Genomic DNA, 15,907 nt, shown 5'->3' on the forward strand with positions numbered 1-15,907 from the left:
GCTGTGGAACATACAACCCGAGGTAAATTACATTTGTTGCGTGCAAGTGTCCCGATACATTCTGATGGTATTTTTTATTACATAGGCAATAGTGGAGGGGGATGGAATTTCATTTCGTCTATATGTTTTCCTGGAAAAGGCAATAGCGGGAAAATTACACCGAGTCACCTGGACACATTTATTACATGTAAATTCAGCGAAAGCAAATAAAAGTGGAAATTCCCACTAACCCGCTGTGACTGGTGGTAATCTTGGAGCTCTCTTTGGTTTTTACTTAAAATGTTTCCATGGGAAATATCTTTTTTTTGGGACTTAAGGAGCTATTGATTTCTGCCTGCTCTTGTTCCTGTGCGATAACCTGGAGATTAGGATGGCGCGAACTCGGCAGCTTCAGCGAAGGCTTGTGTTTATTCAAGACATCGGTGTCATCAAGGCTTAAAGTCTGTTTTAAGTATTTTTGAAATAACCAGGTCCCGTTGTTTACAAAGCACTTTCACTAAGTTTGATTCAGGATGGAGAGACGCCAATGCTTTCATTTAATTGGATTTAATATGAAACAAAACCATGTCAGGGTATCAAAATAATCGCGTATAAAAGAGAGAGCGAGATACTGCAGGTGTTCACAAAGGACCATTAACATCAATTGACACAAACAGGTATCCTGTCATCCTTTCGTTGCATCACATTCACCTCGATACTACGTCCGGATGAATTTCCCTCAGTCGTTCTGCAGTGACAGACATAGTACAGTGGCATGAAATAACATGATAAATCCTCATGTGAAATGGAATTAGTATCCTGGTTTCAATCAATGGAATCATCAAGGCAGAAATAGCTTTTCATTCCCGAGCAGGCAGGATCAACCAGATAATATTTTATTATGTAGGATCACAATACCAATTCAATACAGCCCGGGATAAGAGCGCACAAGAGTCCCACTTAACCTGATCTCAGCCTCTCTCCATTCTGTTGCCCTATTGTGACGCTCAGAGATATCTCGACATGTTAGATAATGTCTTCTTATTTTCGGCTGTTTCCCCTCCCGGAGGGTGCTCAAGTGACAGCAGCCTGTGATGACAGAGGAGCCACGAGAACGTTGTTATACAACCTGTATCTACTGGACAAAACAAGAGGAAATCGCCTCCAGCTTTGACATTTGATAAGCATCAACGCTCCCCACACCTGAACTGTCCGGAGATGTCTACATCACAGAAAGTTGGGCGGTTTAGAAAGCGCTACAGAGACGTAGCTCGGTCTTTGTCAGCAGCCTGCTAGCCTTGCTTAGGTGAGCTTGTCCTTACAAGATGCTTCACAGACAGGCTAGCTTTGCAGAGAGCTAGTCAAAATGACTATGAAAGATGCTATGAAAGAAGCATCACTGTGTCAATAGAATCTACACATTTGACAATTCCCTTGGTTTTGCTCAGTTTTATTAAATATTTGAACCAATGTGGCCCTTTTATAGACTAATTTAGCTAAATTCCAATGCAAATACGACAGTCTGGGCTGTGTCCCATAGGCATTTGAGAATGCCGTGGTCTGGTGCGCGAAACACATGCTCTGAAGTACTTCGCGCACTTGGCAGCGAGAGTCAGCTTTCCTTGATCCCTGAAGCGTCGCATTGTCCTTTTAAAGGAGCCTCTTTGTGATGCAGGATGAAGCGGCTCACATGATGAGCCCCAGTAATGTCACACAGCCATTTAATGTTGCCAGCGTCTGCGTGGAGGCTAATAAAACATTTATTGCATATGTGGATGCCATTAACACAGAGTGTACAGCATCAATGAAGGCGCTGTCTTCAGCTCGGCCTTCTCTGTGGCCTCATGTTGACCTGTTGAACGCTCGGTCTTAAGTGTGCTTCAAGCAGAAGCACATGAGCGGAGGTACAGTAAATACTGACTTTTGGACTTTCCTGTCACATGCTGTCAGGAAGGGGAGGGTGCTGTGCAACCCATCAGACATGACCCAGTTAGAGAGCCACATTTATTGGCCCCTGCAAAGCGAATTTTACCCCAAGGAGGATTTCTTCACCCTGTGGCTTCATTGTTCTCCATCTTCACTTTCTCCCTCACTCTGGCATCACTTCAATCCAAATTACAACAAACAAAAGTACTGACAGGCACATTTATATATATATGTGTACATATTTTAAGATCTTTAAATGACTGACATTTCTGTTCAACAAGGCTCGAAACCTGCCGAATCTAAAAGTGCTGGTTGGCTGTGACTCATCTTTGTTGTGTGCAAGTAAAGTGGATTATTGTCGCCACCCTGCCACCACGTCAATGATAATAACTCATTAAAACGAGCTAATCTCCCCTTTGATGTTGGGCGAGGAAAAATAAACAGATAAAGCGCAGGCAGCAAATGAACACACACGGTGTTTTCTTAGGCACCAACAGACCCCAAACTTGATTCTTTTTCGCGCCTTAGATGGATGGAAGCCGTTTTACCTTTCACTTGCTCGTTGAAGGAAAAGCGGTGTGAGAATTCCTCTTGAATGCAGAAGAATTCCTCTCATTTTCTCTCCTGCCTCTGAACTGAAAGCTGGGAACCCAGAGTTCAATTTGCAACAGGAGATCAGTGGAGACATGAGGGTGGTTGCAAGGAGGCGTGGGTTTGTGGCTGGATTTAGCGAGGCACACAGAAAAATACCTGCGCCCTCATGTGAAAAGCTTACCCTCCCCACGCCTTCGGAGCGTCTTCTTTTGAAAGCCCACACACTTCCATTTCTATTCACTCTGTTTTCCAACCTATCCTTCGCTGAAGAAGCCAAGTTAAATTTGCTTTTTTAAATAGTTTTATTATGAATTTCATGTGGTCAGAAAGTGTGGGATAAATGAAGGTTTGATGGACAAGAGCAGCACTTGAGGGAAAGGCATCGGACTGAATCCTTTCAGATATAACAACGGCATTCTTTTAATTTAGAGCCTCTCATGCTTTGTGCTTAATGGACATAAAGAGAAAATAGACTGTGCCAATGGTCTATGACTATTAAAAGGCAATCATGAATTAGGTGTAGTGGGTTTGTTTGTATAGAGCTAAATGACATGAGAAATTCTATCCTCACAATAGACGTTCGAGCATGGTTTCATTCAGATTCCCCAGTGAGATTATGGCAGGTTTTGTGGTGACACTGAGCTAACCAGGTACAGCAACGACATGCACACAGAATCCAGCCATTGATTTCATTCCTAATGAGCATTAGAGGAGTGCATTCATCATTGATGTATTGTGCAAGTCTTTCAAGCAAGCACCCAAATACTAAGAGCTCTACCATCCCGATCTCTGGAGAGCACACACTCTTATATTTGAACGTGCAACCCTCACCTTATTCCCTAAAGACAATGAGGCAGCTCGATAGCACCGCGATGCAACAGATCAGAAACTGAAAGACAGATTAAAAAGGCATGTGACAACAGTCAGAGAGGGGTAAAATCTATGTCAGCCGTACGGCCCAACAATGAGGCTTATTTATTCCTTTGATATTTGGTAGATAAAAGGGCGCTTGTAGCTGTTTGACCTTTTCTTCACTGGCGGCAGCAAATGCCAGAGGAGAGAGGGAGAATTTGGTCGCGGAGACGATTGTCGCAATATTCAGGGGCTGTTTGTCACAGAGCTCTTTGAACTTCTCGCAGTCTTTCTCATATTCAAGTGAGGAAGCCCGTCACATGCACAAGGCAACCGAAGCCCTGTTCTACTGCCTGAGACCTGCTCGACATGCCTTCACCTTCACTATCAAGTATTAATGGCCACTACTAATGATGTTGATGTTGTAAGCGTCTGAACACAGAGGTGAAATTTCCCTTTTAGAGACGTGAAGAGCTGTAATAGGCGGAGACGAGCTGCGGTGACTGTAGAAGGCAACACTAGCAGCCCTCTCTCGAGGGTACAAGGGTGCACGCGGAATAAAATGTAATGAAGATAAAAACGGATGTGGTTTAGAAGAATTGCTCGGCACGCCTAATACCAGTGAAGAGCCACACTCCTAATTCCCCTCTTTTCCCATCATGCATCACAAGTACATCTTCTCTGCTCTGCAGCCCCCTCAAATTCCGCCCCTCACAGCTCTGGAATGTGCCTCAGAAGCAGGCGCGACACTGGCTTTGTGGACGCTGACGCTCACGTTAAAATGCACGTTTTTTTTTTTCCAACTTGGAAAAACGGATACGATGAGAGCGCCGTAAGGAAAGCAGGCCAACATGCCTCGACGTGCAGAAATGGATTGCTGTTGACCGTTTGGTCACATGGGTCGAATGTTTGGGCTGAAGTAACTGTTGCTTTCACAGATTTAAACAAAAGAAAGAAAGAAATTGGGTTTTTGAGCATTTGGATGAGTAAAAAAAGTCTTTTTCAAATGTCTGGGTCTGTGGAGTTCAGTCCTGGCTGATCTGTGGACAGACATTGTTGACTTTAAATTAAATATAACAGCGAGTTACATGCTCATGCGCAGGCGGTTGGTATCCAGTGCACGTTATGGATCCATCGACAAGGAAAATAAAGCGGGGCCGCGTTTGTGGAATGTATGATTGCTGGGAGATTCCAACAGTCTGGAAAATAACCAGCTAAAATAGTCGGTGCAAACCTGCCTGCTCATCACTCAGTCACATCAGCCGCTCCGGTTTCTGGATACCAAAGTTCCCAGCAGCTTAGTGGTTGCCTTTTCTCCTCGTCCTCTTTGGCCTCTCAATGATAACCTTGAATGGTTTTGTCTCTGGGTATGAAGGAGGGTAAAGAAATTCCTTTGGGCCCTGACAGAGAGCAAGAGGCTTAACAAAAGGCATCGGCGCTCCCTAAATCAGAGAGTGGGGAGGGGATATGGAAAGAGGGCAGTTATTTCATTCAGGTGAAAAAAGCACTGAGGTCAGAGAATAGGGCAGTTGTGCTGGAATAAAGCACTTCTGTGTGCTGTCTGAAGCAGAGAGAAGTGATTTCAAAAGCTCTCTAATGATGAAATCAGAGGCACGAAGAACCTCTGCAATAATAGAGCAGACGTTTTATGGATTGAACCTGATATGTGCAGCTGATTCTATTTAGTTAAGTCCATTTAACAGAAATGAACTCTTTGCCAGGTCAGAGAACAGCCTTTCACAGAGGCCATTAGGGCTCAGATATTCGTTCAGATAATGATGGTTGGGAGATCAATTGAAACTCAATCTGTGAATAAGCCGGCTGCCTCGTTAGATTCTGTATCTCTGACTTTCCTTTTCATCATCGCCTCCTCAACCTGACAAGATTGGCTACGAAACCAGCAAAAAGGGGCTAAATTCAGAGGGTTCGGAAGCAGAAAACAGAGCGGACCAACAAATGTCTCCATCCGGCGCCGCTGGTGAAGCACTTGCAGCTCTCCTGAGCTCTGGGGTGGGGGTGGCGGGATTTTCGTGTGGGAAAGCTGGTGACCAATTCGCACATGTGCAATTTTCCCCCCCATCCATCTCAGTGTCACGCGTGTGACGTTCGTCCGCGGTCCACCGTCTTCTTGACTTCAGTCTGTCCCTCGTGGCAGCGTTATGAGATTTGCAATGTTTCCATAATGAGGCAGAGTTGAAAAACGAGCGGCTACTTCAGGCCGCTGGCGTTGTCTGACGGAGCAAGAAGCCTCTTTCTGTTACTCCAAGTTCCAAAAAAAAAGAAGAAAGAAACTGGACCCCCCGGTGTGGCTGCCTTGGCGTTACTATTGTGAAATGCAATTCAATTTCGCACTAGTCGGCGTGATCAGAGGACTCAGCAGTTCTCGCCAACACATTGTAAAAGTGTGTTTTCATCAGCCGCCGCCATGCGGGTGCAGTTTGGGACAAATATTTGAGCTATCCTGTGGTCGCCCTGTGGTCTACTAACAGTCGGTACCGTGGCATCAATCTAGCGCGACATCGTGTGGCACATTTCATCAACGGGAGCGTCGACCATACGAGGAAATATGGGGCAATTAATAAAAAGGAGAATATGTCAGCAAATGCGACAATATCGTGTCAGTACACGAGATGGAATTGCCTCCTTTTAGGACGTCACGAACCAAACGGAGAAGTGCCGCTGCAGCTGACAGCCACATGTTCAATGACACAAATCCCTGAGTGGCTGTCTCCTTGGGTCAGCTTAGGAAATGAGGAGCACAGGAACTATCAGCCTAAAACAGCATGCATGGAGAATCGGAGCCCGGAGTGTCGTCGCCTCGCACGATTCCACTTTTTTTTTTTTTTTTTTCAGCTGCACGCCTCATAAACATCATGTGAAAGAACATTTTTCAGTCTTTGTACTCTTTATCCCACATCCTAGTCTCCATCCTCCCTACCTTGCTTCTCAGTAAGTGTGGAGGATGGGATTTGATGGAATTATCTAAAGTGTGTGTGTGTGGGGGGGGGGGCTACAATATGGAGCAGAATTTGCTACAGAATTCAATTTTACTTTAGCGACGCATTCATCAAAACAACTTGCATCGGTCTTTTGATTTCATCGCTCCGGGGTTGAAGGCTCAGAAATCTTTGATTTGTTGTGCGGGTGCCCAGCAGACGTGGGTTCTAGGCCTTTATTGTCGTTAAGGAAATTCCCGCCGTCTGTCGGTTGCTTTCTCTTTTTTAACATTACATTTCATCATCCGTGTCTGACCTGGGTGGAAGCTATGCACTGGCGTGTGTCTTCCCGCGCTCCGCGCTGCTCTTTCCCATCCACAGAGCAAAAAATATCCTTGCATGTTCAATCAAAAAAAAAAAGGAATGAATGAATAATTACCACAAACCTTGATTTATTTATATTCCAAATGAAGATCCCGCAGCTTGGTGGAATAACATTGTGACTCCATTTTTCCCTCCTTTTGTGTTGCAGGGAGTATAAATTGATCACTTTTTGGTGGATCTCTCAGCATTAAACAGCACTTGAAAGAGAATTTTGGATTTTGTTAAATACGAACTATGAATAAACCATCATTTACTTATCCACAGTCTTCACTGGTTCAGATCTGAATAAAATCTCATTCAATACCATTATGTAACAGTGGATGTATAAAGCGAGGCTCAGATACTCGCTTTGTATTTACCAGAATCCACAGTGACAAACTGCTTGAGGATTTACATCCGATGCTCCTGTTAGCTGCAGCGCTCGGCTAGAGGCAGCGAAATTTAGCTCCGAGCAATAAATTTGCCTGAAGTTCTCGGGAGGTTCTGAGGAGGGAAACGGTTGAGTTGTTAAGTATGACGGTGCCCGGCGCTCCTCTGATCTAAGGAGCTGCGACGACGCAGACCTGGTTAGAATCCTGTTAGAGTTCCTCATTTTCACGTCAGTTTCGCTGAATTCATTTTATGCGGAGCAGAGCCGCTACCACGGCAACACACAAGTGATTCCAGCCAGGCCGCCTAACCCGTCTGTGCGAACACGTGCATTATTCCCTGGTCGTTATCTGTCTCGGAAGCAGTCGTCCTTGATGGCGGCAGGAATCGGGAGGTTTTCTTTTTCGTTTCCCTTCTCTGCTGCCGCCCTCGTATCAAAAAAACTGATAGCAGGGCAGACACGTAGGAGAGGATTAAGCTGATATAATGGCAGGGCCACGTACCAGGGGCCCCTGCAGGGTAATTTCAAGAGACAGGCCCTGGCACCCAAGGAATAACTTGTCAAGACATAGTTGCGGGCTAATATTAAGAGTATTAATCCCCACTTTAATGGCCTTCTAGGTTTTACTCTTGTCGCCGTATGCAGCCTTAAGCACAGTCGCAGAGTAAGTCTCTTAATCGCTGACGTAAAGCGCTTCCTGGAGGGATTTCCATTTTTCACTAATTATGAGTATTAAAAAAAAAAAAAACGGGTTTTCCGCTTTTGAAATTGCCAGGCTGTTTGGATAGCGTCATTGTTGGCTTCCTGCGGTTTCATTAGCAGATAAGGCCGTTTGTTTTGTTGCACTGAAAACGGCCGTTTTTGACATAATGACGTGCGGCCTGTTGGATGGGGGCGGGGGGACGCGTCACAGGTGCATTTTCCATCAGTGCTGGAAACCTTAGCCTGATTTTTCTTTTTCTTTTTCCACATTTATTAAAATCCAAAGGGACAGAGGTGAGAGCCTGCTTCATCCTGACCTTTCCTCTCGTTCTCAGGGCTGCTGATAGGATCCGGCTGTGCGCTCTATCCTCTGGGATGGGACAGTGAAGAAGTGCAGCAGACCTGCAACAACCGCTCGGACCAGTTTCGACTAGGTGAGACTCTCTTTTGATCTGCTCCAGCACCATACACAGGATCCAATGTACGGGCTGGTGTCAACCAAGATGGCGTCGTAGCTCCTGTGTTTACTGCCTGATCCCTGAAGAGTGAAATCTCCCGCAGATCTCAGAGCATTTTTATGGGATGACATATTCTATTGGCCTTTATAATCTTCACAAAAGAAGGCTCCTGAAGCATTTTAGAGACATGCTAAGAAGAAACAAGGGACCTATTTAACGTCTTGATCCACACAAGAAATAACAGCAGTTATGAGACAAAATCTTTTTTTTTTTTACTATTCGACAACCGTGAATTTAGTTAATAATTAAGAGACGTTCGATATTCCCTCACAAGTGAGTAAAACTAAGCCAAACTTCTGCAACCGCTAGTCAGGCCAGTGAGCGTATTTATGCAGCAGTAACAGTGATACTACAGATGTCTGGCTACAAGATGAACAGGGTGAAGCATAAGGAGCGGCGCTCCCCATGGAGACGGTTGGAGGCCAGGATCAAGGCAGCGCAAGCTACAGAAGAGTGTTGGGAACGGAGGGCTAAAGAGAGCAAGCTGTCTTTACCACAGGGACAGAAGACAGCCCAGCAGAGGCTCGTGGCCCCGGCTGCTGCTCACATGAAGGTGTACACTAGAGACGTACAAGCCTGGAGAATAAACAGGATGTTCTGCAATGAAGCATCCACAGCGTCCAGCTGTCAGCGTAACAGGAGCCGAGGACGAGAACGGAAAGCCGCATGAGAGGAAGAGGCTCCGCTTGTGTGCAGCGCTCTGAGGCCGGAGAATCAGAGAGCCGAGGGAGACACAGAACAAGAGCCAGGAACACAAAAGCACAGATATTGTGCTCCAAAACAGTCTGCACAAACGGGCCAGGTGCTAGTAGAGGGAAGCCACTCCCAGTGATCAACTGAAGGCTGGATGGTCCAAATCAGGACCCCAGTTCTAAACAACGGGTCAATAATCCACCTCTTCACGTGGAGGCCCATCGTAGGGCTAAGATGAATATAGACTCTTGGTTCAATAAAGGGAAAGGATTCCTGTAAAAACATCAGAGGGCATAAGCCAGGGATACTAATCAGGAGAGACGGCAAAGACAGAGAGAATAAACATGAACTGCCTGAATCGACCTTAAGGATGCTGAACACGGATCAGCCAGACCCTAACGGTGGGAATTCACCCAAGCATTAAATATGGAAAACAATCGTATCAAATCTCTCTAAATACATCACAGAATTCCGAAATGAATGCGTTGAAAGTGGAGATTTGGGCCATTGTAGGAAACTTTATTCACTAAGGGGGGTTTTATAACAAAATCAGGTCCTTGCTGATGAATGTGGGTTTTGCAGCAGTTTGCTGAGCGGCACTTGTGGCGTTTTTGAACGAGCTTGTTAAAGAGGACGGCGCTGCAATCGTTGGGCTCTCAACTCGTTACCGGGTACTCGTTGCCGGATGCCACCAGCTCATCATTACTGTTGAGTCTGGCTGCAGGAAACAGTGTTTAGGCGCGTGTTTGATTCGAAAACGATGGTGAATTTATTAGAGAAATGAAGACATCGACGATTCCAGATCGCTCCTTCGTCCCGGCGTAGTATTCCCAGTATTTACATAAACAGATAAGCTGCATTAGTGCAGGACAGGAAGAGAATGGAGATACATCCCAAGCGGAAGCCATCTTAGAAAACTGCTCTTTATTCCCACGGTGAGCTAATGAGGTGATAAAGCTCAGCCGGGATTCTCCCGCCAGCGAGGTCTTTATAATAAAATGTCCTGACAGTCAGCACAACATGCACATGGAGAGTAAAGGTCACACCTTTTCTTTGCTAATTCGCGGCGTAACTCCGCAGAGCACCCGTCCGGCTTCCTGTTCATTTCTGGCCATTTTTCATCATTAGAGTTCTCTCTGTTGTGAGAGCGCCGCGGTCACGTGCGACCGCCTGATGCACGACTGCAAATGGAGTCAAACAATGTCCAGCGCGACGATGCTAAGTGGCTTTTTTTTCACGAGCACGGGGGAAATGTTGCAGCTTTCACAAAAATGTCAGGCAGTTGCAGCATTTTCTGCGCTAACATGTCGGCGCAGGAGCTCCAGCGCGCTCCTCTGACCGTGCCGTCGGTGAAGTGGAGGCTTTGTGTCTGATGGTGTATCAAACAGGGATTTCTCTTGAATGTAACAGCGATGACTTCTATTATCTCCACAGCATCGGGACAAACTCCTGTTAAATGGAAGTCTTTAATCCCTCAAACGCCAACAGAGGGAACCTTAAATGCTTAAACCCTTTGGGCCTCAATTTCCTCCCAGTGTGATGTGCGATTTACAGGCTGTTTTCCTAAACACAACCTGCACCGATCTCGCCTGACGCGCGGACGTTCCGCTCCGACTCAAATGAAACCAGTTTGTCCCCCGTCTAACGGCTTATCGCTGCCAAATATCATCCGGAGCGCTTTGGAGATATTCCTGCTGACAGTTTAGCAGATTAAAAAAAACAGGATTAAAGGACATTATATCCTCTGCTCTACCTTCGCAGGGTCCTGTCAGATTGGCTGGGCGTATTACTGCACAGGGGCCGGGGCGGCGGCCGCCATGCTGCTGTGTGCCTGGTTGTCCTGTTTCGCCGGGAAGAAGCGGAAACATTACCCGTACTGAAGAGAGCGAAGGTCAAACACGGGGGCCACAAAAGGGAGAGTGAGCGGTACAGGACAGCAGGCGCCGCCGTGGACGTGGGCCGTGACTTATCTGACAACTGCAGGGACTGATTGATCATGCAGCACACACACACACACACACACACACACACGCACGCACAGCTCTGAAAACTGTCTCTTCTATTAAAAGCTGTTCCTGGATGAGAAATGTACGGACCAATCCTACGTGTAAAAATCTTGCTTTGCAAATTCCCATGACAAAAAGAGTTTTTCCCTTCTCTTGACTCCAGCTTATTCATTTATGGATGTTTTTCTTTTTTTGTGTGTGTGTTGGTGCACTCCGTGATGAAGAGGGAAAAAAGTGGAATCGCATCATTGTTCTGTGTTGCTGTCTACGTTTTGGCCTTGAAGACAAACTGAAATGCAATAATCTCTGCAATGTAACGCCCTCCAACACTGGCTGCCTGCTTCCTCCACTCCCTAAAAACAAAGAAACAAATGGTTTATTTAACACATGTATATGGTATGCATTGTATATGTTAATGTATTTTATCATATTACCACATATTTTGTATTCACGCAACATTATTTGCCATTATTTCCATTTTGTAAATAAATGTTTATTGAACTCTGGGTTTTCATGCGATTTCATCTCTTCTTATTACCCCCAGGCCTTCACATTCCAATATAAGCTGTTCCCATGACCTCTTGACCCCGGCGTGTTCTCCACATATGTGAATTTAACTTCTCCCTCTTATCGACGAGCAGAACCACCTGACCTCCAGTCAGATTATCGGTCTTTTGATCAGGTTTTCTCAACTTTCCTCCACGTGAAGCCGGAGACGCAGCCGCTCCCCGGGACCGGGAACAGCTGTGCATCTGTCGGCTTAACGCCAGGACTTATCTGGCTGCTGCTCCGCCTGCCTTCACGGTGTGAATAACAATCGCGCGCACCTTTTCGTAGCAATTACCACTGCTGTTTGTGTTAGCGGCGCCAACACTGTTTTCCCTTATTGGTTCCTCTCCGTTTTCTCCCCCTTGATTAACAAACAACACTTTGGAGATTCATCCCAGCCCAAGTATACAAAGTCAGCTCATTTACAATGCGGCGCTGCTCCCTGCGTTTGGCCCCTCATTAGCATGCCCATTTTCACACAATGCTCAGCATCCCCCCCGATGATAGCAACCACCGCCTCCCCCCTCCTGCCCCCTCTTGAGAAATCTTTCTCCGCTGCTCAGTTTAATAAGTTACCGCCGATCCTCTGCACGCTGCTCTCTCATCCGCCGAGCTGATTGATATTGCCGGTGATTGTTAGGCGGCGCCAACAGATGCCTCATCAGCACAGGTTGACACATTGAGGTTAAGCAGCCCCAAACTTACTTTTCTCACTGATTGGTGCATGTTTGTCTTCTGAAGCTTGTGTGTGAGGTAAAAGTGAGGGCTGCTGCTGTTCACAGCAGCCGGAAGGCGGTTTTCCAATACACACAGAATCTGACAACTTTGCTCTGATTTGTATTCACCTTTTTTCTTTTCTTTTTTGGTCTTGTGATCAGCGTGAGCTGCTTCATCATCACACCATCACGCTCAAAATCAACACAATCTGACACCCTTTAGCAACACGTGCCTTCCTTTTTTGAAAATTTAAAATCCCAAAAGAGGATAAAGTGAAGCCCCCACGCTCCTAAAATTAACATTAAAGTACCCAGGAAACGTTTTGCAAAAGATCAATCACAGTTCAGTCTTAATTTCAAATATCATTTCATTCTATCTCATTACTGAACCAGGGTAATTAATGCTCCTACTGTGAGCGATGTTTCCTAAAGGAATTGTCGTACATACCAGTAATAATCATGAGGATGTTGCATAATTGATATTGCTGCGGTATAATAAGAGCAGCGTCTGCTGCGAAGCAGACAGCGAGGGCACGTTGTTGCACCAGCAGAGCTGCAGCAAACATGAGGGTCACAGGGCTTTGCTCAGTGCTGATGCTAAGCTAACAAGGTTTCTTGAGGAAGAGTCTGAGGTTACCGGAGCTTCTGAATCAGCCTTGAGGGTGGTTATAGATTTCCTATGCAAGGGCGTATATATTTAATATATTTAATAAAAAAAACAACCATGTCTTCAGCATAAAGAGCATGACTGTTTATATTTCAAAGGTCAAACACGGTCGGTTTAGTAGCTGTTCTGATTGTGCAGCATTTACTTAAAGGGTGACAACATCCTGATGATAATCACAATCAGACCAATCAATCAGACCATAATGAGTCTCATGTGTCTTTAACATGGGTGCAAAATCAAAAGTGTGCATCCCAATAATGATTAAATATTCAATAAATCACCTGAAAGGTCACATTCACCGGCATAATGATACCGTCCTCCTCCATGTTGTTTACTATGTAAAAACTGGAAAATATGGCAGTTTAGATGTGCTATTTTCACCAAATTGCTTGAGAAAAAATACATTTAACAACTTCTTCTGCATAATCCAAATGTGCTGACAGATGCAGCTCTCGGGGACGTGGAGGAAAGATGCAGCAGCAAAAAAAAGTCTTTGCTGCCTTCTCACTGATCTCTTCCCTGTGTGCAGCATCAATAAAACTAAAAAAAAAAAAACACCTGTCGAGCGCAGCCTGGCCTCACCTTTTAGCCAGAACCTAAATCAGGCAGTGGCGGCCGTGTTTTACCGCCTTTGAGGCAAGTTTCCCCGACACGGATTCTCAGAGCAGACAAAAATCACTGTGAGCTTCTCACGGCTGGGATGGTGCACGGATTAATTACCATCGCTCTGGTCAGGAATTTCAATGAAGATATAAGAAAACGTGCAAAGATTGCACAACTTCCCTGGCCCTGATGGGCGATATATGCATGCAAGTGCACAAGTCTTCCCTCTGGACACTCCGAACGCTGGGCCGCTGCGGACTATCACACCAGCCATCGTCTTCCTTCCTGCTGGTCGCTTTCATCCTCCATCAAACGCCTGCGAACGCTGCATTCCACGTCTACGGCGGCCTCTTTGTGGATTTTGCTAGCATGTTTTCAACAGATTGCCTTAATCTAATCCCTCCTTTATGCAGTAGAATCCAACCAGATTCTAGATATATTCATTGATACCCACAATGCACTGCACTGTGCAAATCATTCCAATGATGTAAAAGTGATAGTGGATAATATTTCAGAAACTTCCAAACATCCCAGTCACGCTTTAAAATTCCTTTGGTTTGTTTCCCTTCCTGTGGGATCCACATCTGGCGTTTTATTTTTAACAGCCGCCACAGGATCGTGCCACAGTTTCACAACAACCACATGTGCTGCGCGTGACACTGTTTTTCTTTTTATTATTTTGGCCACAAATCATGAAGCGCTGCACTTTTCCCTGAGTCCTGGATCAGTCCCAGAAAAACAAGAACACAGCAGGGATGGAAATTTGGAGAGGCATCTGAAGGATCAACCATCGCTCTTCAGAAACGAGGCCTGTCACATTTTCAGAAAGTGACACCGAGGGTGTGTGTACGCTTGCTGTGGCCAGTTTATAGTGCTGTGAAGTTAAAGTACATTAAATTGGAATTTCAGAGGCTGAGTTCCGTTTTATTTCCTCTGCCGTGCTTCTATATGGTGGATTTAGTATGGAGGATGCGCCTCATAATCAAGATTAGCCCAGACCACCTAATGTTCAAGCTCCTCGGCACGCTATTAAGATTTCAGCTCCTAGAAAATTAACTACTAATCTGTGATGCTGTTTTTCCAATTTTCAGCAGGTCTGATAACTCCGCTATCGGCTCGAACCTCCTAATACACCGGATGATGATGTCATCCTATTCTGATATCAGGCTTCAGAAGAAGAACGCGTTATTGGACCCCAAAACTCATGAGTTCAGAAGGTTGAGAGAATGGAAGAAAAGTGAAAAATGTGGTGATATTACTGCAATTATGTAAAGAACAGTTCTCGCAATCTCATCTCTAATCCAGTAAATGTCATTTGTAATAATGTTATTTTCTCTTTCAAAGCAATATATTGAGGCATTCAGGTTCTATATGTGTTTTATCCTTAAATATGAGATGGAATGATTGATTCAAGGCAATATATTGAGGCATTCAGGTTCTATATGCGTTTTATCCTTAAATATGAGATGGAATGATTGATTTTTCAGATGAAATAAATATTGGTTCCAACATTTGGACCTTGTAAAAAGTCATTAAGAAGTTGCCACGAAGGACAAATCGTCATGAGCGCTTCAACGGATAAATTGTTTATTTGACTTCATCATGACAGAAAAGAGAACTGAAATCATTAAAAGAATACACTTCATGACTTTTCTCCTCAAATAGAAGCCACAGCAGTGGTCATTTGGGTCGAATTTTATGGTCCCACAGTTGCATTATGTCAGCACAAGTGTGATCTGTAGTCTAGCTGTGACCATGCATAATCAAACGTGCCTCTTGATTGGACATTTACATTTCCCCTCTGCACAGCAAACACACACAGCAAGTGACATCTTGAAGAAACATCGTCCCTCTCTGCTATGTGTACCCACGTACTCACTGTTTTACGCTGTAAAGGTTAACATTGCATGACCATACTAAATAATTTCCAATCACATTAAGTTCACATTTGTGTCAAAAAATAGTAGTAGTCAAGATAATGTGTTGATTTTCTAATAAAAAATAATAGACAGAAAACATTTATAGGTAAAAAGTAGCGCCCGAACAGGGACTTGAACCCTGGACCCTCAGATTAAAAGTCTGATGCTCTACCGACTGAGCTATCCGGGCTCTGTTGGCGCCGTTCAAAGGGGACTCAACTACTCAACATAAAGTGACATAGCTCGACTAATTGTAATTGCATTGTAAATATTCACAACATGCTTGTGTTTACAGGTGAAAACAAATGCCAGAGATGTATTTTGAGATGAGGTGAAAATAACGACAACTAGTTGTGCACGTTGACACGCGGCTGGAATATCTTCCAATATTCAGATATTGTCTTTGGGTGCCATCTAGTGGCGCCAGATGGCATGTAACATTTACCTTATTTCCATTAGTTATTTTTTTTACTCATCTTTATAAAAATTAAGA

The 15,907-nt window shown here is 44.9% G+C and overlaps 1 protein-coding gene and 1 non-coding gene across 2 annotated transcripts in view; one reads left to right on the top strand and one right to left on the bottom strand.

The window, feature by feature from the left end:
• Window positions 1-11,466, top strand: part of LOC130535068 (LHFPL tetraspan subfamily member 6 protein) — a 31,987-nt gene extending 20,521 nt beyond the window's left edge. Inside the window, exons 3-4 of the mRNA XM_057049891.1 lie at window positions 8,079-8,177; window positions 10,716-11,466. Of these exons, the coding sequence (XP_056905871.1) occupies window positions 8,079-8,177; window positions 10,716-10,834 (218 nt within the window). The 3' untranslated portion in view covers window positions 10,835-11,466. The remainder of the gene's footprint in view (window positions 1-8,078; window positions 8,178-10,715) is intronic.
• A 4,065-nt stretch (window positions 11,467-15,531) lies between these two features.
• Window positions 15,532-15,604, bottom strand: trnak-uuu (transfer RNA lysine (anticodon UUU)). Its single transcript has one exon. It is a non-coding gene; the product is annotated as a tRNA-Lys (tRNA).
• Between the last annotated feature and the right edge of the window lie 303 nt (window positions 15,605-15,907).

This window comes from Takifugu flavidus, chromosome 12, assembly GCF_003711565.1.
Source record: "Takifugu flavidus isolate HTHZ2018 chromosome 12, ASM371156v2, whole genome shotgun sequence".
In the NCBI taxonomy this organism is placed as follows: Eukaryota; Metazoa; Chordata; class Actinopteri; order Tetraodontiformes; family Tetraodontidae; genus Takifugu; species Takifugu flavidus.